The sequence below is a fragment of the Amblyomma maculatum genome, chromosome 3 (genome assembly GCF_055883805.1).
Source record: "Amblyomma maculatum isolate TAMU_Amacu chromosome 3, ASM5588380v1, whole genome shotgun sequence".
Classification (NCBI taxonomy): Eukaryota; Metazoa; Arthropoda; class Arachnida; order Ixodida; family Ixodidae; genus Amblyomma; species Amblyomma maculatum.
In genome coordinates, this window is record NC_139346.1 from 108,960,023 (window position 1) to 108,978,178 (window position 18,156).

General features: G+C 46.2%; 1 protein-coding gene and 19 non-coding genes across 20 annotated transcripts; all 20 read left to right on the top strand.

Annotated features, from left to right (window-relative positions):
- Positions 1 to 3,849: 3,849 nt before the first annotated feature.
- Positions 3,850 to 3,922, top strand: TRNAK-CUU (transfer RNA lysine (anticodon CUU)). The gene has a single exon. It is a non-coding gene; the product is annotated as a tRNA-Lys (tRNA).
- A 148-nt stretch (positions 3,923 to 4,070) lies between these two features.
- Positions 4,071 to 4,143, top strand: TRNAK-CUU (transfer RNA lysine (anticodon CUU)). The gene has a single exon. It is a non-coding gene; the product is annotated as a tRNA-Lys (tRNA).
- A 148-nt stretch (positions 4,144 to 4,291) lies between these two features.
- On the top strand, positions 4,292 to 4,364 carry TRNAK-CUU (transfer RNA lysine (anticodon CUU)). The gene has a single exon. It is a non-coding gene; the product is annotated as a tRNA-Lys (tRNA).
- A 148-nt stretch (positions 4,365 to 4,512) lies between these two features.
- On the top strand, positions 4,513 to 4,585 carry TRNAK-CUU (transfer RNA lysine (anticodon CUU)). Its single transcript has one exon. It is a non-coding gene; the product is annotated as a tRNA-Lys (tRNA).
- Positions 4,586 to 4,733: 148 nt separating this feature from the next.
- TRNAK-CUU (transfer RNA lysine (anticodon CUU)) lies at positions 4,734 to 4,806 on the top strand. Its single transcript has one exon. It is a non-coding gene; the product is annotated as a tRNA-Lys (tRNA).
- A 148-nt stretch (positions 4,807 to 4,954) lies between these two features.
- Positions 4,955 to 5,027, top strand: TRNAK-CUU (transfer RNA lysine (anticodon CUU)). The gene has a single exon. It is a non-coding gene; the product is annotated as a tRNA-Lys (tRNA).
- Positions 5,028 to 5,911: 884 nt separating this feature from the next.
- On the top strand, positions 5,912 to 5,984 carry TRNAK-CUU (transfer RNA lysine (anticodon CUU)). The gene has a single exon. It is a non-coding gene; the product is annotated as a tRNA-Lys (tRNA).
- A 148-nt stretch (positions 5,985 to 6,132) lies between these two features.
- TRNAK-CUU (transfer RNA lysine (anticodon CUU)) lies at positions 6,133 to 6,205 on the top strand. Its single transcript has one exon. It is a non-coding gene; the product is annotated as a tRNA-Lys (tRNA).
- Positions 6,206 to 6,389: 184 nt separating this feature from the next.
- On the top strand, positions 6,390 to 10,290 carry LOC146195590 (uncharacterized). Its single transcript, XM_084597867.1, has one exon. It carries the CDS (start codon positions 6,407 to 6,409, stop codon positions 7,652 to 7,654), a length of 1,248 nt encoding a protein of 415 aa, XP_084453993.1. The 5' UTR covers positions 6,390 to 6,406; the 3' UTR covers positions 7,655 to 10,290.
- Positions 10,291 to 11,242: 952 nt separating this feature from the next.
- Positions 11,243 to 11,315, top strand: TRNAK-CUU (transfer RNA lysine (anticodon CUU)). Its single transcript has one exon. It is a non-coding gene; the product is annotated as a tRNA-Lys (tRNA).
- Positions 11,316 to 11,463: 148 nt separating this feature from the next.
- On the top strand, positions 11,464 to 11,536 carry TRNAK-CUU (transfer RNA lysine (anticodon CUU)). The gene has a single exon. It is a non-coding gene; the product is annotated as a tRNA-Lys (tRNA).
- Positions 11,537 to 11,684: 148 nt separating this feature from the next.
- On the top strand, positions 11,685 to 11,757 carry TRNAK-CUU (transfer RNA lysine (anticodon CUU)). The gene has a single exon. It is a non-coding gene; the product is annotated as a tRNA-Lys (tRNA).
- Positions 11,758 to 11,905: 148 nt separating this feature from the next.
- Positions 11,906 to 11,978, top strand: TRNAK-CUU (transfer RNA lysine (anticodon CUU)). Its single transcript has one exon. It is a non-coding gene; the product is annotated as a tRNA-Lys (tRNA).
- Positions 11,979 to 12,126: 148 nt separating this feature from the next.
- TRNAK-CUU (transfer RNA lysine (anticodon CUU)) lies at positions 12,127 to 12,199 on the top strand. Its single transcript has one exon. It is a non-coding gene; the product is annotated as a tRNA-Lys (tRNA).
- A 148-nt stretch (positions 12,200 to 12,347) lies between these two features.
- TRNAK-CUU (transfer RNA lysine (anticodon CUU)) lies at positions 12,348 to 12,420 on the top strand. Its single transcript has one exon. It is a non-coding gene; the product is annotated as a tRNA-Lys (tRNA).
- Positions 12,421 to 12,568: 148 nt separating this feature from the next.
- Positions 12,569 to 12,641, top strand: TRNAK-CUU (transfer RNA lysine (anticodon CUU)). The gene has a single exon. It is a non-coding gene; the product is annotated as a tRNA-Lys (tRNA).
- Positions 12,642 to 17,377: 4,736 nt separating this feature from the next.
- Positions 17,378 to 17,450, top strand: TRNAK-CUU (transfer RNA lysine (anticodon CUU)). Its single transcript has one exon. It is a non-coding gene; the product is annotated as a tRNA-Lys (tRNA).
- A 148-nt stretch (positions 17,451 to 17,598) lies between these two features.
- Positions 17,599 to 17,671, top strand: TRNAK-UUU (transfer RNA lysine (anticodon UUU)). The gene has a single exon. It is a non-coding gene; the product is annotated as a tRNA-Lys (tRNA).
- Positions 17,672 to 17,819: 148 nt separating this feature from the next.
- Positions 17,820 to 17,892, top strand: TRNAK-CUU (transfer RNA lysine (anticodon CUU)). Its single transcript has one exon. It is a non-coding gene; the product is annotated as a tRNA-Lys (tRNA).
- A 148-nt stretch (positions 17,893 to 18,040) lies between these two features.
- On the top strand, positions 18,041 to 18,113 carry TRNAK-CUU (transfer RNA lysine (anticodon CUU)). Its single transcript has one exon. It is a non-coding gene; the product is annotated as a tRNA-Lys (tRNA).
- The last annotated feature ends 43 nt before the right edge of the window (positions 18,114 to 18,156 follow it).

Here is an 18,156-nt window from a genome sequence, read left to right on the forward strand (position 1 = left end):
TAACTGTGAACTCAAAAAGAACGCACGGGGACAGCGTGGGAGCAGGAGACGGCCTTGACTACATTAACAACGAGGGACCGCCCCCCAAAGCCGTCATGCCACGGCGACCTAGCTTCAGACCGAAGCCAAACATCTCCCTCGACCGGAATACGGTCGGGACACCGCCCTCGTAGCAAAGAGCGATTGTGAAGTTTGTGCATAAGGAACTGGACAAACCCTTCAAGGTGCTTCGACCGAGAAGCAAGGCCTCTTCGCAGTGGCTACGGGCTCAACCAAAAAAGCAAGTGCACATGCTCAACTGCTTCCCAGACTGCCGTGGTAATCGCTGTGCGGTCCTTTTGTTTTGCAATTAAATGGCAGTAAACCTCCAGTCTGCGTTACGTATAGCCACCTTAAACGTTCGCGGAATGAAAGCGAGGCGGCGGCAATATCAAGTTAGTCGGCTATTTCTTGAAAACGAATTGGACTTGGTCGCTATACAAGAAACGAAGGTAGAAAGTGAAGAACAAACGGACCGCATGGTGCAACCATTCAGAGATAGGTACAATGTATGTGTGTGTCATGCTGTTGGCAATTCAGTAGGATGTGTTATTTTTATTCGCAACAGTCTGGGCATTGTCGAGGAGGCAGTCACAGTGTGCCCTTCTGGACGCCTGATTGTTGTTGACTTTTCATTCTCTAATTTGAAATGGCGTATGATATGCGTCTATGCACCTAATAAGGAAGGGGAGCGTAGGTTGTTCTTCGAGCAGCTCGAACAGCATTTGAAGGGTGAAAGATGTGTTGTTATGGTGGGTGACTTCAATTGTGTATGTATGCCTGAAGATCGCGTAAAACTTCAGCCTGTGAAAGACCCCAGCGCACACTTATTAAGGACGTTAACCACAGAGTATCATCTAGAAGACGTTAGTTGGCTTTTATCACCTAGTGGACAACGCCAGTACACACATTTCCAAAGAGAAAGCCATGCGAGGCTAGATCGTGCATACATTTCCCTAGAACTCGCGCCTCTGTGCCGAAGTTATGAAGTTAAGCACGTGTCTTTTACAGATCACAGCCTAGTAGTTTTTTGCATAGGAGCAAAGGAAAATAAATCTAAATTTAACTGGGAGCTTTGGAAATTTAATTCTAAACTTTTGGATGATGAGAGCTATGTGAACGAAGTAAAGGAAATGTTCAACGCACTGTTTGCGACCAAATCAGGGGACTGGATGAGTGAGTGGGAAAGTTTTAAGAACAATATAAAAATGAAAGCAATAGAAAGAGCAACCATTTTACGACATGTCAGTAAAGAGAACGAGAAAGATCTGCACCGTCAACTCAACTTGTTGCTGAACCTAGATAGCGGGACGCCTGGATTGTGGTCGAAGCAGATTAAAGAAGTTAAGAATAAACTTGAGCTTATCGATGAAGAAAGATATAGGGGAGCTATTGTGCGAGCACGAGCAGAGCGATTATGGGTTGGCGAGACACCGAACAAGCGCTCACTCGGTGACGAGAAAAGATACGCGGAAAAAAATAAAATTCAAAAGATACTTCACCATAACGAAGTTGCAACAGAATGCGAGGTTATCAAAGAAGCGTTTGCAGAGTACTATAGTGAGCTACTTGGGCGGGCTAAGCAAAGGAAAGAACAATTCGAAAGTCAGTTTTTGCAGACCATGCCCAGGCTTGAGGATGAAGTTAAAGCCAGGCTTGAGCAACCAATCAGTGTACTTGAAATTGAGCAGGCTATAGAAGAAATAAGCGCTGGAAAATCACCCGGTCCTGACGGATTAGGGGCTGCTTTTTACAAGAAATTCAAATCAGAAGCCAGCAGGGCATTGTACTGCGTAATAAAGGAAGCATACCATATTAAACAAATGCCGCCATCTTTCAAAGCTTCACATATTGTCTTAATTCCTAAATCAGATGACGCAGTCAAACTTCTATCGGTGGGGTCCTATCGGCCTATAAGCCTCACAAATGTGGATTATAAATTGTTTATGAAAGTGATGGCAAGGAGGGTGCAAGGTGTCATTAAACAGTTGGTAGGTCCACACCAAACGTGCGGCATTAAGGGCCGCACTATCTGTACGAATGTACACACAGCAAGATGCGTTTTAGAGTGTTGCGATGCAGACGGAAGACATGTAGCAATGATACAGCTTGACTTGTCAAAAGCATTTGACAACGTTTCACATGACGTCCTTTTCACCATTTTAGAGCATGTAAATATCGGAAGTGTTATTGTAGATGGAGTCAAAATGGCATACGCTGGGTGCTCTACCCGTATTATTGTAAATAAAAGTCTTACTGACGCAATAGCCGTGCGATCGTCAGTGAGGCAAGGATGTCCATTGTCCCCTCTTCTATTTGCCTTGTATCTAGAGCCCTTTTGTTTAAGCCTGATTAATAATGAAAGAATCCGTGGATTCAAGCTACAAGCATCCGAAGTGAAAGTACTTGCATACGCGGATGATATAGCCATTTTCTGTGTGAACCGACGAAGCGTAAGTGAGGCAGTCGAGGTTGCTGGCGGTTTTTGCACCGCAACTGGCTGTGAGATTAACTGGGAAAAATCGGCTGGCTTTTGGCATGGTAACTGGAACGAAAGACCGGAAACGTTTGCAAACATGCGATGGACATCGTTGCCTACGAAGTATCTGGGTATGCCACTTGATAGCTATCAAGATAGCGAACAGTACTGGCGTCAAGAGACAGAAAGGGTCAGGGAAAAGGCGCAAGGCTGGCAAGGCCGTAATTTGTCCATGTTTGCCCGCGCGACTGTCTGCAATCTTTTTTTGATATCCAAGGTGTGGTTCGTACTCCAATTTTTGTTCATGAAACGCACAAATCTGCAAAAAATTCACAGAGTGTTCGCGGTTTTCATTTGGGGGGCAAGTTGGGAACGTACTAGTAGGACGAATTTGTTTCATTCTGTTTGTAATGGGGGATTAGGCCTGTCTCACCTGTTTTTAAGACAAATTGTGTCGCGATTTATTTTTCTGCGGGACCAGAAAGACTATTTTTTGCGCACAGTAATGCAAGTGCACTTAGGCAATGCCTTACCTGGATTTATTGTTTCATCATGCAATGACGGTGGACGCGCAGTAACTGGGTTTTGGCGAGAAGTTGTACTTGCATTCCAAATCTTAAAGGCTCGATTTTCCCTTGAGTACTTAAGTTCAGTGCAAAGGAAAAAACTGTACAGAGACCTACTGGATACAATGTTGCCAACACCCAGGTACCGAACAATATACTGTGGAGGCCCAGGAAATGATGTTTTAAAGAGAGTTAAAAAGATGAATATTAAGCCTAGCATTAAAACCTTCTTCTTTAAACTTCATACAGGCACGCTCCCAGTTAAGACTTGGTTAGAGGAAAAGGGAATATTCGTTCCATGGACAACTAACTGTATATTATGCAAGAAACCAGAAACAATAGATCATGTATTTATTGATTGCTGGGATCCAGTCTTCTACTGGGACATCTTGCAAAGGACTCTAAAGAAAGACCTACCAATAACACCGTACGGAATCCGTTTTCTACCAATTGAAAACGATGGAGACATTCCTTATGACCTAATAATGGTTCTGGGGCTCCACAGCATATGGCGAACAAGGATGGCTGTTAGGCACGCCGATGTAAACGTCGGTCCAGTCAGGGAGAATTTCATTGAAAGCATTATGTACCTACGAGATGTTTACCGTACATTGCCAGAACCTCCAGACGGGATTGGCGTCCTAGATGAACTTGTTCATTTTAAGAAGTTTTAAGCATTCACGCTGACCACGGCATGGTCACCGTGTTTTATCTGTATATATTTGCAGTGTATTTGTCACAGCAGGCAATAAAAAAAAAAAAAAAAACCGGTTAGCTCAGTCGGTAGAGCATGAGACTCTTAATCTCAGGGTCGTGGGTTCGAGCCCCACGTTGGGTGTTGCTCTTATTTTTCATTGTTTTGATCAAGAAAGAAGCTCAAAGAGCGATTCAAGGTTATGATTTTTATCATTATTTTAGATCCATTAGTGGCCTTCATTCTTCTTTCGTTGTCATTAAATTGAGCCACACTTACGCTCTGCAGCATGGCCCGGTTAGCTCAGTCGGTAGAGCATGAGACTCTTAATCTCAGGGTCGTGGGTTCGAACCCCACGTTGGGCGTTGCTCTTATTTTTCATTGTTTTGATCAAGAAAGAAGCTCAAAGAGCGATTCAAGGTAATGATTTTTATCATTATTTTAGATCTATTAGTGGCCTTCATTCTTCTTTCGTTGTCATTAAATTGAGCCACACTTACGCTCTGCAGCATGGCCCGGTTAGCTCAGTCGGTAGAGCATGAGACTCTTAATCTCAGGGTCGTGGGTTCGAGCCCCACGTTGGGCGTTGCTTTTATTTTTCATTGTTTTGATCGAGAAAGAAGCTCAAAGAGCGATTCAAGGTAATGATTTTTATCATTATTTTAGATCTATTAGTGGCCTTCATTCTTCTTTCGTTGTCATTAAATTGAGCCACACTTACGCTCTGCAGCATGGCCCGGTTAGCTCAGTCGGTAGAGCATGAGACTCTTAATCTCAGGGTCGTGGGTTCGAACCCCACGTTGGGCGTTGCTCTTATTTTTCATTGTTTTGATCAAGAAAGAAGCTCAAAGAGCGATTCAAGGTAATGATTTTTATCATTATTTTAGATCTATTAGTGGCCTTCATTCTTCTTTCGTTGTCATTAAATTGAGCCACACTTACGCTCTGCAGCATGGCCCGGTTAGCTCAGTCGGTAGAGCATGAGACTCTTAATCTCAGGGTCGTGGGTTCGAGCCCCACGTTGGGCGTTGCTCTTATTTTTCATTGTTTTGATCAAGAAAGAAGCTCAAAGAGCGATTCAAGGTAATGATTTTTATCATTATTTTAGATCTATTAGTGGCCTTCATTCTTCTTTCGTTGTCATTAAATTGAGCCACACTTACGCTCTGCAGCATGGCCCGGTTAGCTCAGTCGGTAGAGCATGAGACTCTTAATCTCAGGGTCGTGGGTTCGAACCCCACGTTGGGCGTTGCTCTTATTTTTCATTGTTTTGATCAAGAAAGAAGCTCAAAGTGCGATTCAAGGTAATGATTTTTATCATTATTTTAGATCCATTAGTGGCCTTCATTCTTCTTTCGTTGTCATTAAATTGAGCCACACTTACGCTCTGCGGCATGGCCCATTCGTGCAAGTCTGGAAGTGCGGTTTTCTTTTGATTACCTTTTCAATGTTCCCAAAAAAAAAAAACTGTATAAAGATCTCATTGACGTGATGCTGCCGGTGCCTTTTTACCGGGCATTACACTGTGGAGGCCCAGGGCAGGACGTTTTGAAAAGAGTCAAGAAGATGCCCTTGAGGCCATCTGCTAAAACGTTCCTTTTCAAACTTCACTCTAATACGCTCCCTGTTAAAACCTGGCTGAATGAAAAAGGTATCTTCGTCCCATGGACAACGATTTGCCTGTTGTGCAAAAAACCGGAGACAATTGAACACGTCTTCTTACAGTGTTGGGATGCTGTTTTTCTATGGGACGTCCTCCAAAGGACAATTAAAAAGGAACTTCCCGTAACTCCGTACGGTATCAGATTCCTACCAGTGCAGAATGATGATGCACCTTATGATTTAATTATGCTTCTTGGCCTCCATAGTTTGTGGAAAACAAGAATGCAGGTGCGTCACGCAGATATAAATACACGATCTGCGCGTGAAAACTTCATTGAAAGTGCGGTGTATATACGCGAATCTTTCAGGATGCAGCAGGATCCACCACAATGGCAATGTCTATTTGATGAGTTGGTGAACCTGAAAAGATTTTAGCCGTGTACGCGTTAGCTCAAGTGTAGTTGACGTGTTTTATCATGTGTATTTTGTTTGGTGTTTCACGGCAATAAAGAAAAAAAAAACTGCGGCATGGCCCGGTTAGCTCAGTCTGTAGAGCATGAGACTCTTAATCTCAGGGTCGTGGGTTCGAGCCCCACGTTGGGCGTTGCTTTTATTTTTCATTGTTTTGATCAAGAAAGAAGCTCAAAGAGCGATTCAAGGTAATGATTTTTATCATTATTTTAGATCCATTAGTGGCCTTTATTCTTCTTCCGTTGTCAATAAATAGAGCCACACTTACGCTCTGCAGCATGGCCCGGCTAGCTCAGTCGGTAGAGCATGAGACTCTTAATCTCAGGGTCGTGGGTTCGAGCCCCACGTTGGGCGTTGCTCTTATTTTTCATTGTTTTGATCAAGAAAGAAGCTCAAAGAGCGATTCAAGGTAATGATTTTTATCATTATTTTAGATCCATTAGTGGCCTTCATTCTTCTTTCGTTGTCATTAAATTGAGCCACACTTCCGCTCTGCAGCATGGCCCGGTTAGCTCGATTTTACTTCCGGCCACCGCAGTGTACGGACGCGGAATCATGAGCTCCGTCGGAGCGGCGATAGCGGCCGTTGCTGGCCGCGGAAACAGGTTTAGCGTCGAAGAAGATAAGGACTACGAGATCGTTTTGCCTACCCTGCCCACTGGACGTGTCGTGTTAAACACGATGTTTTTGCACGGCGACGTGCGTATGAGGCCCTACAGGGTCGAGGACTTCAGGGATGCCCTCGCTAACGTGGGTGCGCTCCCCGACGTCGTGGCGTTGGGGGCGTACCAAATCAACCATGTGTGGGCGGTAACCATGAACAGCACGGAAGCCGCGAAGAAGCTGGCCGCCTTAAAGGAGCTGGAAGTCAAGGGACGCCGCTGCCTCATATTCGACCCTGAAGACCAGCAGGTGAAGCTACGCCTGCACTGGATGCTACACGGTGTCCAAGACGAGGACATCCGGACTGCTTTCGCGGCGTTCGGAAAAGTGACCGAGGTGACGCGGGAGCGTTGGCGCGTCGTTGGAATGAAGGAAAAGGGATCCACCACGAGAACAGTGCTGCTCAAGTTGAAGCCAGGTATGAAGGTGGACGACCTGCCCCACCAGCTTCGCGTCGCCGGCGAGTTGGCTCTCGTGGTGGTTCCCGGGCGGCCGATGCAGTGCCTGCGGTGTCACGGCGCAGGCCACGTTCGCCGTGACTGCAAGGTGCCCAGGTGCTCCAAGTGCAGGCGCTATGGACACGCGGACGAGGACTGCGTCCGCACCTACGCGTCAGCGACCGGGCTCGGTGCGAAGGACGACAACAGGGAGCTGATGGACGTCGCCGAGGCTGAGGAAGCAGCAAAGGGTGCCGACGTGCTGGACAAGGTTCCCGTGTCGCAGGGCACCTCGGTGACTCCGAGTGGCGACGCCCCCCTTGCCGATAAGCCAGAGCTCGCGCCAGCTACGGTGAATTTGCCACAGCCAAGCGAGGAGACCTCAGCGGACGCGGAGAGCCTGCCGGCTCCCAAGGACGCAGAAGCAAAGGAAGTGAGCGAGGTTCACCGGCACAACTGCGGTGGTCGGACGACCACGGCCGCTACCCCCGGGAAACGCCCACATGCCGACACCAGCACCGGCGACGACAAGGAGGCAACGCCCACTTCCGAGGAACCACCAGCAAAGGCGCCTCAAACAAGGAGGCCCACGTTGAAGCTTCGCCCAAACCTTGCGAGCGAGAGGTGGGCCGGCGACACGGCGCCTCTCGAGCACGGCCAGAAGCTCGAGGAGGACGGCGCCAGCAGCGACGGAGGCGTCTAGCCTTGTGCTAGGCGCGAGAGGTAAGCACCGTGCTTTCGGTCTCTTCTTCTTATTTAAAAAATGGCTCCTGCATCACCGTTGAAGGTCGCCACGCTAAATGTTAGAGGTCTGGCAGGAAAGAGAAAACAAGGCCAGGTGTACCGACTTTTAACGGAGCATGATATTGATGTATTAGCTGTGCAGGAGACGAAAGTTGACGGTGAGGAAGAGACCGAGAGCATGGTGCAACGTTTCACGCCTAGGTTTTTTGCTGTGGTTAGCCACGCTGTAGGCACATCGGCTGGCTGTGTTCTTTTTGTGAAGAAGTTGCCGGGGCTTGAAGTGCTTGGTCATTTTTCTTGTGAGTCTGGCCGGTGTGCACTTCTAGATTTTTCGCTGAATAGCACGGATTGGCGGATTGTCTGTCTCTACGCGCCTAATGTAGCAGATGAAAGGGCACAGTTTTTCCAAGGCATCCAGCAGCGGCTCTGCACTGATAGACAACTGATCGTCCTAGGTGATTTTAATTGCGTCCTTAGTGCGCGAGACAAGACAAGCCGGCGGCCATACCGAGACGCAAGCACTGAAGTGCTATCGCGAATTGTTGAGGAGTGTAACCTCGAGGATGTGGCAGAGTGTCTCGAGGGAGCCCGCACCGTAAAGCTCACGCACTTCCAGGGTTCGAGCCATGCAAGGCTGGACCGCATTTATGCATCCCTCGACATCTTACCTGAATGCAATAGTTATGAAGTAGAGCCGGTATCGTTTTCAGACCATTGTTTAGGTAAATGTTCTTTTGGATGGGTAAAGAGAGGGAATTCTTTTTCGTGGGAAATGTGGAAATTCAATAATAAACTCTTGCAGGATGAACATTTTACCCGCATAGTAAAAGAAGAAATTGAAAAAATAAACCTAAGCAAAAATATGCACCTTTGGCAACAGTGGGAGCTGTGTAAAGAAACTATAAAAATTAAAGCAATAGAGAGGGCAACCTGTATACGGTTTGAGGAAAAACAGAAAGAGACGGAGTTAAGGACACTGCTCCGTACGTTGCTTAAACAGGAAGCTCGAGCGCCGGGGAAATGGATTGAAGATATACGGAAAACAAAGCAAAAACTAGAATTGATAGACGAAGATCGTTATCGAGGTGCGTTAGTAAGGGCAAGGGCAGAAGACACAGCTGCAGGGGAGGCGCCATCAAAACGAGCGCTGGGGTTCGAAAAAGCAAACGCTCAACGGAACCACATCGACCAAATAGATTGGGGCGGTATCTTGGCGGCGGACAACGACCACATCAAAGCAGCGTTTAACGCACATTACCAAACCCTCTTCGCATCCCACATGGTAGACGCTATCACTTTTAAGAATAAGTTTCTGGCGACGATACCGCGTCTGGACGATGAAGTGAAAGAGAGATTAGAACTAAAGATAACTGAAACAGAAGTGGAGCACGCTATTGACAGTTTAAATGCCGGTAAATCGCCGGGACCGGATGGGTTCAGCGCGGGTTTTTACAAAGAATTTAAGTACGAAATCACACCTATTTTGAACGCAATTTATAACGATGCCTACACAGTAAATGCCCTGCCTCCGTCATATGGGTCATCCCACACCGTACTCATTCCTAAAACTGATGAAATAGACAAATTACGCCTGGTAACATCTTACAGACCCATAGCACTTACAAACGTTGAATATAAAATTTTTATGAAGGTTTTGGCCCGAAGGTTGCAAACAGTTATTAAGGATAGAGTAGGACCACACCAAACGTGTGGGATAAAAGGGAGGTCAATAGTGACCAACATTCAAAAGGCGCGAAGTGTCCTTGAGTGTTGTGATCACTGGGATGGTCGGGTCGCCATGCTTCAGATCGACCTCGAAAAAGCATTCGACTGCGTCGATCACGAAATTTTGTTTTCCCTTTTAGAACATGTGAATGTTGGTTCAGTTATATGTAAGGGTGTGGCCCTGGCGTACCGTAACTGCACGACGAGAGTGATTATTAATAAGAGTCTGGGAGCCCCCATTCGACTGCAGCGTTTGGTGCGACAGGGCTGTCCCCTCAGCCCTCTTTAGTTTTGCATTTATATTGAAACATTGTGCATGAAACTTATGAATAATGTCAACATTAGTGCGTTTAGGTTACAAGCAGCCGAAGTGAAGCTGCTCGCGTATGCAGAAGACATCGTTATTTTTACGGTTGACCAGGAGAGTATCACCGAGGCTGTCAAATGTATCCGTGAGTTCTCTCAAGTTACCGGTAGCGGGGTGAACTGGGCCAAGTGCCTTGGGCTCTGGCATGGACAGTGGCCGTCGAAACCAGATCGCTTTGCCAATGTTACGTGGACAGACACACCGACCAAGTACTTCGGCGTCGAGCTGGATGCCTACCGCGAAAGCGAGCATTATTGGAAAGGGCAAATGACCGAACTACGGGAGAGAGCCGAGAAGTGGAAAGGCGCCAACATGTCGATTTTTGCCAGAGCTACTGTATGCAATCTTTTTTTTATCAGCAAACTTTGGTTCGCAATGCAAGTTTTGAGTTGTTCGCGCGTAAACGTACAGAAGTTACACAGGATTTTCGCCGTTTTTGTTTGGGCAGGTAAATGGGACCGCTGCAGCAGGACGAATTTGTTTCGTCGGGTAAAAGACGGCGGTTTGAGACTCGGCCATCTGTTTTTACGGCAGGTGGTCAACCGGTTTTTGTTTTTTTGAAATGCTTCGGACCCTTTCTTACGCACCGTCTGCCAAGTTAGGCTACGGCGCCTACTGCCGGAGTTTGTTGTCTCCACCGAAGAAGCTACGGGTGGGATTTTTGGTTATTGCAGGGAGGTCGTCGCTAGTGTAAGACTTCTTTCAGTGCGTTTTTCTAATGAATATTTGTCCACTGTAAAACGAAAAAAGCTGTATTGCGATTTATGTGACATTGTTTTGCCACAACCCTTGTACAGAACCTTATACAGTGGAGGTCCGGGCAGAGATGTCTTGAAGAGAGTAAAGAAAATGCAGGTGTCGCCAGGAGCTAAGACATTTTTCTTTAAATTACACACCGGAACATTATCAGTAAAGAAGTTTTTGGAGGAAAGGGATTTTTTTTTTACCGTGGGGGGCGCACTGTTTAATCTGCAAGCAGCCGGAAACAATAGACCATGTTTTTTTGCATTGTTGGGAAGGGGTTTATTTCTGGGATGTTTTGCAACGTAGGATAAAGAAAGAATTTCCACTAGACTCCCACGGCATCCGGTATTTAAGCATTGATAATGAAGATGGCGTTCCGTATGATTTAATCATGCTCATGGGCCTCCACTCTATATGGCGCTCCAGAATGGCGGGCTATCACTGCGACAGGGATGCTCGACCCGCTAGAATATACTTTCGAGAAAGCGTGAATTGGTTTATTGCCATACAGAAAGTGGCTGCTGAACCTCCCGAATAGCTCTCAAGGGTAGAGCCTTTGCTGTCGTTGCGGGAGTTTTAATGTACTGAGACGAAGCCAGCCTGACATTGGCTGATGATGACCTTCCAATATGTACTTTGTTTTGTGTTATTCGTGTTGTGTTCTTGTGAAATGGTATGAACCAAAGCCAGGAAATAAAGAAAAAAGAAAAAGCCCGGTTAGCTCAGTCGGTAGAGCATGAGACTCTTAATCTCAGGGTCGTGGGTTCGAGCCCCACGTTGGGCGTTGCTCTTATTTTTCATTGTTTTGATCAAGAAAGAATCTGAAAGAGCGATTCAAGGTAATGATTTTTATCATTATTTTAGATTCATTAGTGGCCTTAATTCTTCTTTCGTTGTCATTAAATTGAGCCACACTTCCGCTCTGCAGCATGGCCCGGTTAGCTCAGTCGGTAGAGCATGAGACTCTTAATCTCAGGGTCATTGGTTCGAGCCCCACGTTGGGCGTTGCTCTTATTTTTCATTGTTTTGATCAAGAAAGAAGCTCAAAGAGCGATTCAAGGTAATGATTTTTATCATTATTTTAGATCCATTAGTGGCCTTAATTCTTCTTTCGTTGTCATTAAATTGAGCCACACTTCCGCTCTGCAGCATGGCCCGGTTAGCTCAGTCGGTAGAGCATGAGACTCTTAATCTCAGGGTCGTGGGTTCGAGCCCCACGTTGGGCGTTGCTCTTATTTTTCACTGTTTTGATCAAGAAAGAAGCTCAAAGAGCGATTCAAGGTAATGATTTTTATCATTATTTTAGATCCATTAGTGGCCTTCATTCTTCTTTCGTTGTCATTAAATTGAGCCACACTTCCGCTCTGCAGCATGGCCCGGTTAGCTCAGTCGGTAGAGCATGAGACTCTTAATCTCAGGGTCGTGGGTTCGAGCCCCACGTTGGGCGTCGCTCTTATTTTTCATTGCTTTGATCAAGAAAGAAGCTCAAAGAGCGATTCAAGGTAATGATTTTTATCATTATTTTAGATCCATTAGTGACCTTCATTCTTCTTTCGTTGTCATTAAATTCAGCCACACTTCCGCTCTGCAGCATGGCCCGGTTAGCTCAGTGGGTAGAGCATGAGACTCTTAATCTCAGGGTCGTGGGTTCGAGCCCCACGTTGGGCGTTGCTCTTATTTTTCATTGTTTTGATCAAGAAAGAAGCTCGAAGAGCGATTCAAGGTAATGATTTTTATCATTATTTTAGATCCATTAGCGACCTTCATTCTTCTTTCGTTGTCATTAAATTGAGCCACACTTCTGCTCTGCAGCATGGCCCGGTTAGCTCAGTCGGTAGAGCATGAGACTCTTAATCTCAGGGTCGTGGGTTCGAGCCCCACGTTGGGCGTTGCTCTTATTTTTCATTGTTTTGATCAAGAAAGAAGCTCGAAGAGCGATTCAAGGTAATGATTTTTATCATTATTTTAGATCCATTAGTGGCCTTCATTCTTCTTTCGTTGTCATTAAATTGAGCCACACTTCCGCTCTGCAGCATGGCCCGGTTAGCTCAGTCGGTAGAGCATGAGACTCTTAATCTCAGGGTCGTGAGTTCGAGCCCCACGTTGGGCGTTGCTCTTATTTTTCATTGTTTTGATCAAGAAAGAAGCTCAAAGAGCGATTCAAGGTAATGATTTTTATCATTATTTTAGATCCATTAGTGGCCTTCATTCTTCTTTCGTTGTCATTAAATTGAGCCACACTTCCGCTCTGCAGCATGGCCCGGTTAGCTCAGTCGTCCACAACGAAAGCCGTACTCCTGAAGTTGAAGTCCGGGATGAGGATAGAAGACCTGCCTCACCAGATAAGAGTAGCAGGGGAGTTGGCCCTTGTTGTGGTGCCTGGGCGGCCAATGCAGTGCCTGCGCTGCCGCGGGACCGGTCATGTGCGCCGGGAATGTAAAATTCCGCGGTGTTCGACATGTAAGCGTTTTGGCCACTCCGAGGAAGATTGCGTACGAACGTATGCAGTGGCCACTGCACCGACAGCGAGGGCGGACATGACGGAGCACCAAATGGATGTCGCAGAGACAGAAGAGACCGCAAAGGGGGTCGGAGAAGCTGAAAAGCTAACAGCGACGACAGGCATGTTAGTGCCCCCGGGGGGCGGTGACGAGATACTCAGTAGGCCAGACAAGGAAGTCACGCTACCGAACAACGGACCGTCAGAGGAAGAAAGTGTGAGCGATGCCGAGCGCTCAAAAACAACTTCCGGAGTCTGCGGGCCGACAGGAAACCCTTGAAAAGAGCAGCGGCCGAGCGACCAACGTCCAAGGCCCTGCGAAGCGTGCCCACGACGAGAGCACAAGTGAGACAAGCAAGGCAGAGGCAGCTAGCAACGACGAGCCGCCGATAAAAACGCCAATAGGGAGGAGGGCGACCTTCAAACCAAGACCGAATGTCTCGGCGGACAGGAGAGCTGCCGAAAAGCCGCCCCTGTCACAAGGTCTGCCAGTCCAACCTCATGGCTCTGGCGCCAACAAAAGCGTCTAGCGCCATGCTAGACGTGAGAGGTAAGCACCATGCTCTTGGCCTCTTTTCACTCTAAGAAAATGGCTTATGAACTGTCACTAAAGATTGCGACCCTTAACGTGAGAGGTCTAGCAGCGAAAAGGAAGCAGAGCCAAGTCCTGCGCCTTTTAAATGAAAATGACATCGATATACTTGGAGTTCAAGAGACAAAAGTCGAGGGTGAACAAGAGACCGAGAGCATGGTGCAACGTTTCACGTCGCGGTTTTACGCAGTTGTCAGCCATGCAGTCGGTACTTCTGCTGGATGCGTCCTGTTTGTGAAGAAGTTGCCGGGTCTTGTAGTGCAGTCGCATGCTTCTTTTCCGTCGGGTCGGGGCGTGGTCCTTGATTTTAGTTTTTGCTCGGCTGAGTGGCGTGCTGTTTGTATATATGCACCTACGATAGTTGATGAGAGGGCTGCTTTGTTTGATTTTGTTGAAGAGTATTTAAACACGGATAAGCAACTTGTCTTACTGGGAGATTTCAATATTGTACTGAGGTCCGCTGACAAAACTAGCCTTCGTACATTTAGGGATCGTAGCACAGAGGTACTTTCGCGCTTGATTGACGAGTTTGCACTGGAAGACGTTGCAGAGTGTCTCACGAGCGAGCGACGGTTTCAGTATACGCATTTTCAGGGTGCTAGCCACGCCCGCCTTGACAGAATTTATGTGGCCGCAGAACTGGCTCCAAAATGCCAGGATTATCATGTTTTGGCGGTAACGTACTCAGATCACTGCATGGTTCAGTTTACAATTGGACCAAGAAATGGAGGTAGCGGTTTTAATTGGGAATTGTGGAAGTTAAATAATAAACTGCTGAATGACGAGCAATTCACCAGACTAGTAGAAGAAGAAATTGGTAATATTTGTCAGGAGGACACCCACGAACTGGGTCAAGAATGGGAACTGTGTAAGCAACAAATTAAAATCAAAGCTATAGAAAAGGCCAGCTGCATACGGTTTCAAGAAAAACAAAATGAAATGCATTTAAGATCTTTGCTAGATAAATTGTTAGCAATGGAGTGTAACACGCCAGGGTTATACATGGACGACGTTAGAAAAATAAAACAAAGACTTCAACTGAATGACGAAGACCGTTATCGCGGAGCACTGGTACGTGCGAGAGCGGAAAAATTGGCCATGGATGAGACGCCGACAAAAAGATCGTTGGGAATAGAAAAAGCAAATGCAAGGCGAAATCACGTGGCAGAGCTAGATTGGGCAGGACGCACAGAAACCGATAACGAAGGAATCGCGAAAGCTTTCCGGGAGTATTATGAAGAGCTATTTTCGTCCCGAGAGGTTAATTTGGACCGTTTTAAAGAATCCTTTCTTGACGCGATGCCAAAAATTGATGACGAACAAAAAGAAAGACTGGAGCGGCCAATAAGCGAAAAAGAAGTGCAGCAGGCAATAGAAAATTTAAACCCTGGGAAATCACCCGGGCCTGATGACCTGAGTGCGGCTTTTTATAAAGCGTTCAAGCAGCAGCTATCTCCTTTGTTGTGTGCCTTATTTAATGAAGCGTATGAGCTGAAGGCACTGCCTGCGTCTTTCGGATCGTCGCACACAGTACTTATTCCGAAAACTGACCAACCAGATAAGCTTAGGCAGTTGTCGTCTTACAGGCCTATTGCTCTGACAAACGTTGATTACAAGATTTATATGAAGGTGCTTGCTGGCAGACTACAAACGGTTATATGCGAACTAGTGGGCCCTGACCAAACGTGCGGTATCAAAGGGCGATCCATCTTTCAGAACATTCACAAAGCGAGAAGTGTGCTCGAATGCTGCGATGCAACTCATGCGTGTGTTGCTTTACTGCAGTTGGACTTGGAGAAAGCTTTTGATTGTGTGGCGCATACTATTCTGTTCAGTATATTAGACCATGTTAATGTCGGCTCTGTTATTCGAGAGGGAGTGGCCTTGGCGTACCGTAACTGCACTACGAGATTAATTGTCAATAAGTCACTGGGGGCCCCATCAACGTACGACGTTCGCTGCGCCAAGGTTGCCCCCTCAGCCCTCTTTTGTTCGGCATTTATATTGAAACATTGTGTTTAAGCATCCTACAAAACAATGACATTGATGGTTTTCGACTGCAAGAGTCAGAAGTCAAATTGCTGGCTTACGCAGACGACGTTGCGGTTTTTTGTGTGAATAAGGAGAGTATAAAGAGGACAGTGGATGTGGTAAAACATTTTAGCAATGTCACAGGGAGTAAAGTTAACTGGGGTAAGTGCCTGGGATTTTGGCACGGAGAATGGCAGCTGACCCCCGACACTTTCGCTAATGTGTCGTGGGTTACAACGCCTGCAAAGTACTTGGGTGTGCCCTTGAAATTTTACAAGGAAAGCGAGCCATACTGGCTAGAGCAGGTCAGAGAAACCCGTGAAAAAGCGGAGAAATGGAAAAGCGCTCAATTATCAATATTTGCAAGAGCCGCAGTTTGTAACCTGTTTTTAATTAGTAAGTTATGGTATGTTATGCAAGTGTTGCATTGCTCCCGTGTAAATGTGCAAAAATTGCATCGAGTTTTTGCGGTGTTTGTTTGGGCCTCGAGTTGGGAGAGGTGCAGTCGGACAAATTTGTTCCGGCAGGTGAAGCATGCAGGGCTTGGTCTGGGTCATTTGTTTGTGCGACAGATTGTCAACCGGTTTATGTTTTTTAGGGATGCCAGTGATCCATTCCTGCGCACAGTGTGTCAACAAAGACTTGGTCGAGCGTTGCCTGATTTCGTAGTTTATACGCAATGTATGCCGGGATCTCTTATTGGATTCTTTAGGGAAATTGTTTTGAGCGTGAAATTCTTAAGCGCACGTTTGTCGAAAGAGTATTTAAGTAATGTTAACAGGAGAACATTATACAAGGATGTTTGTGAAGTGGTGTCCCCGGTGCCCTTGTACCGAGCTTTATACAATGGAGGCACAGGAAGTAATGTATTAAAACGCGTAAAGAAAATGCAAGTTGCTACGGGAGCTAAAACTTTTTTCTTTATGCTACATACCGGTACTTTGAGTGTAAAATCATTTATGGAGGAAAAGGGTATTTTCCTACCGTGGGGGCCCAATGTCTCATCTGCAAACAGCCAGAGACAATAGATCACGTGTTTTTGCATTGCTGGGAGGGGGTATATTTGTGGGATGTTCTGCAAAGGACAATTAAAAAACAGTTGCCACTTGATTCCCATGGCATTAGGTATTTGCCATTGGATAACCACGATGATATGCCGTTAGACCAGGTTATGTTAATGTGCCTCCACAGTATATGGCGCGCACGAATGGCTGGTTATCACTGCGATCCAGATGCACGGCCAGCCCGCATGTATTTCCGTGAAAGTGTGCAGCGATGGCTCGACGTGCTTAAATTGCAACCATGTGCTCCTGTGTGGCTGTCAAAGCTGGAACCTTTGACGGTGCTCAAGGAATTTTAAAATGACAATGTCTGCCCCTCAGTGGGGAATAGGCAACGCGAACTAGCTTTGTGTACATATATTATTCCTTTGTTCCTGTTGTTTTGTTTTCCAGTGCGTTGTATTTGTGTCAAAGTCAGGCAATAAAGAAAAAAAAAGAAAAAAAAAGTTAGCTCAGTCGGTAGAGCATGAGACTCTTAATCTCAGGGTCGTGGGTTCGAGCCCCACGTTGGGCGTTGCTCTTATTTTTCATTGTTTTGATCAAGAAAGAAGCTCAAAGAGCGATTCAAGGTAATGATTTTTATCAATATTTTAGATCCATTAGTGGCCTTCATTCTTCTTTCGTTGTCATTAAATTGAGCCACACTTCCGCTCTGCAGCATGGCCCGGTTAGCTCAGTCGGTAGAGCATGAGACTCTTAATCTCAGGGTCGTGGGTTCGAGCCCCACGTTGGGCGTAGCTCTTATTTTTCATTGTTTTGATCAAGAAAGAAGCTCAAAGAGCGATTCAAGGTAATGATTTTTATCATTATTTTAGATCCATTAGTGGCCTTCATTCTTCTTTCGTTGTCGTTAAATTGAGCCACACTTCCGCTCTGCAGCATGGCCCGGTTAGCTCAGTCGGTAGAGCATGAAACTTTTAATCTCAGGGTCGTGGGTTCGAGCCCCACGTTGGGCGTAGCTCTTATTTTTCATTGTTTTGATCAAGAAAGAAGCTCAAAGAGCGATTCAAGGTAATGATTTTTATCATTATTTTAGATCCATTAGTGGCCTTCATTCTTCTTTCGTTGTCATTAAATTGAGCCACACTTCCGCTCTGCAGCATGGCCCGGTTAGCTCAGTCGGTAGAGCATGAGACTCTTAATCTCAGGGTCGTGGGTTCGAGCCCCACGTTGGGCGTTGCTTTTATTTTTCATTGTTTTGATCAAGAAAGAAGCTCAAAGAGCGATTCAAGGTAATGATTTTTATCATTATTTTAGATCCATTAGTGGCCTTCATTCTTCTTTCGTTGTCATTAAATTGAGCCACACTTCCGCTCTGCAGCATGGCCCGGTTAGCTCAGTCGGTAGAGCATGAGACTCTTAATCTCAGGGTCGTGGGTTCGAGCCCCACGTTGGGCGTAGCTCTTATTTTTCATTGTTTTGATCAAGAAAGAAGCTCAAA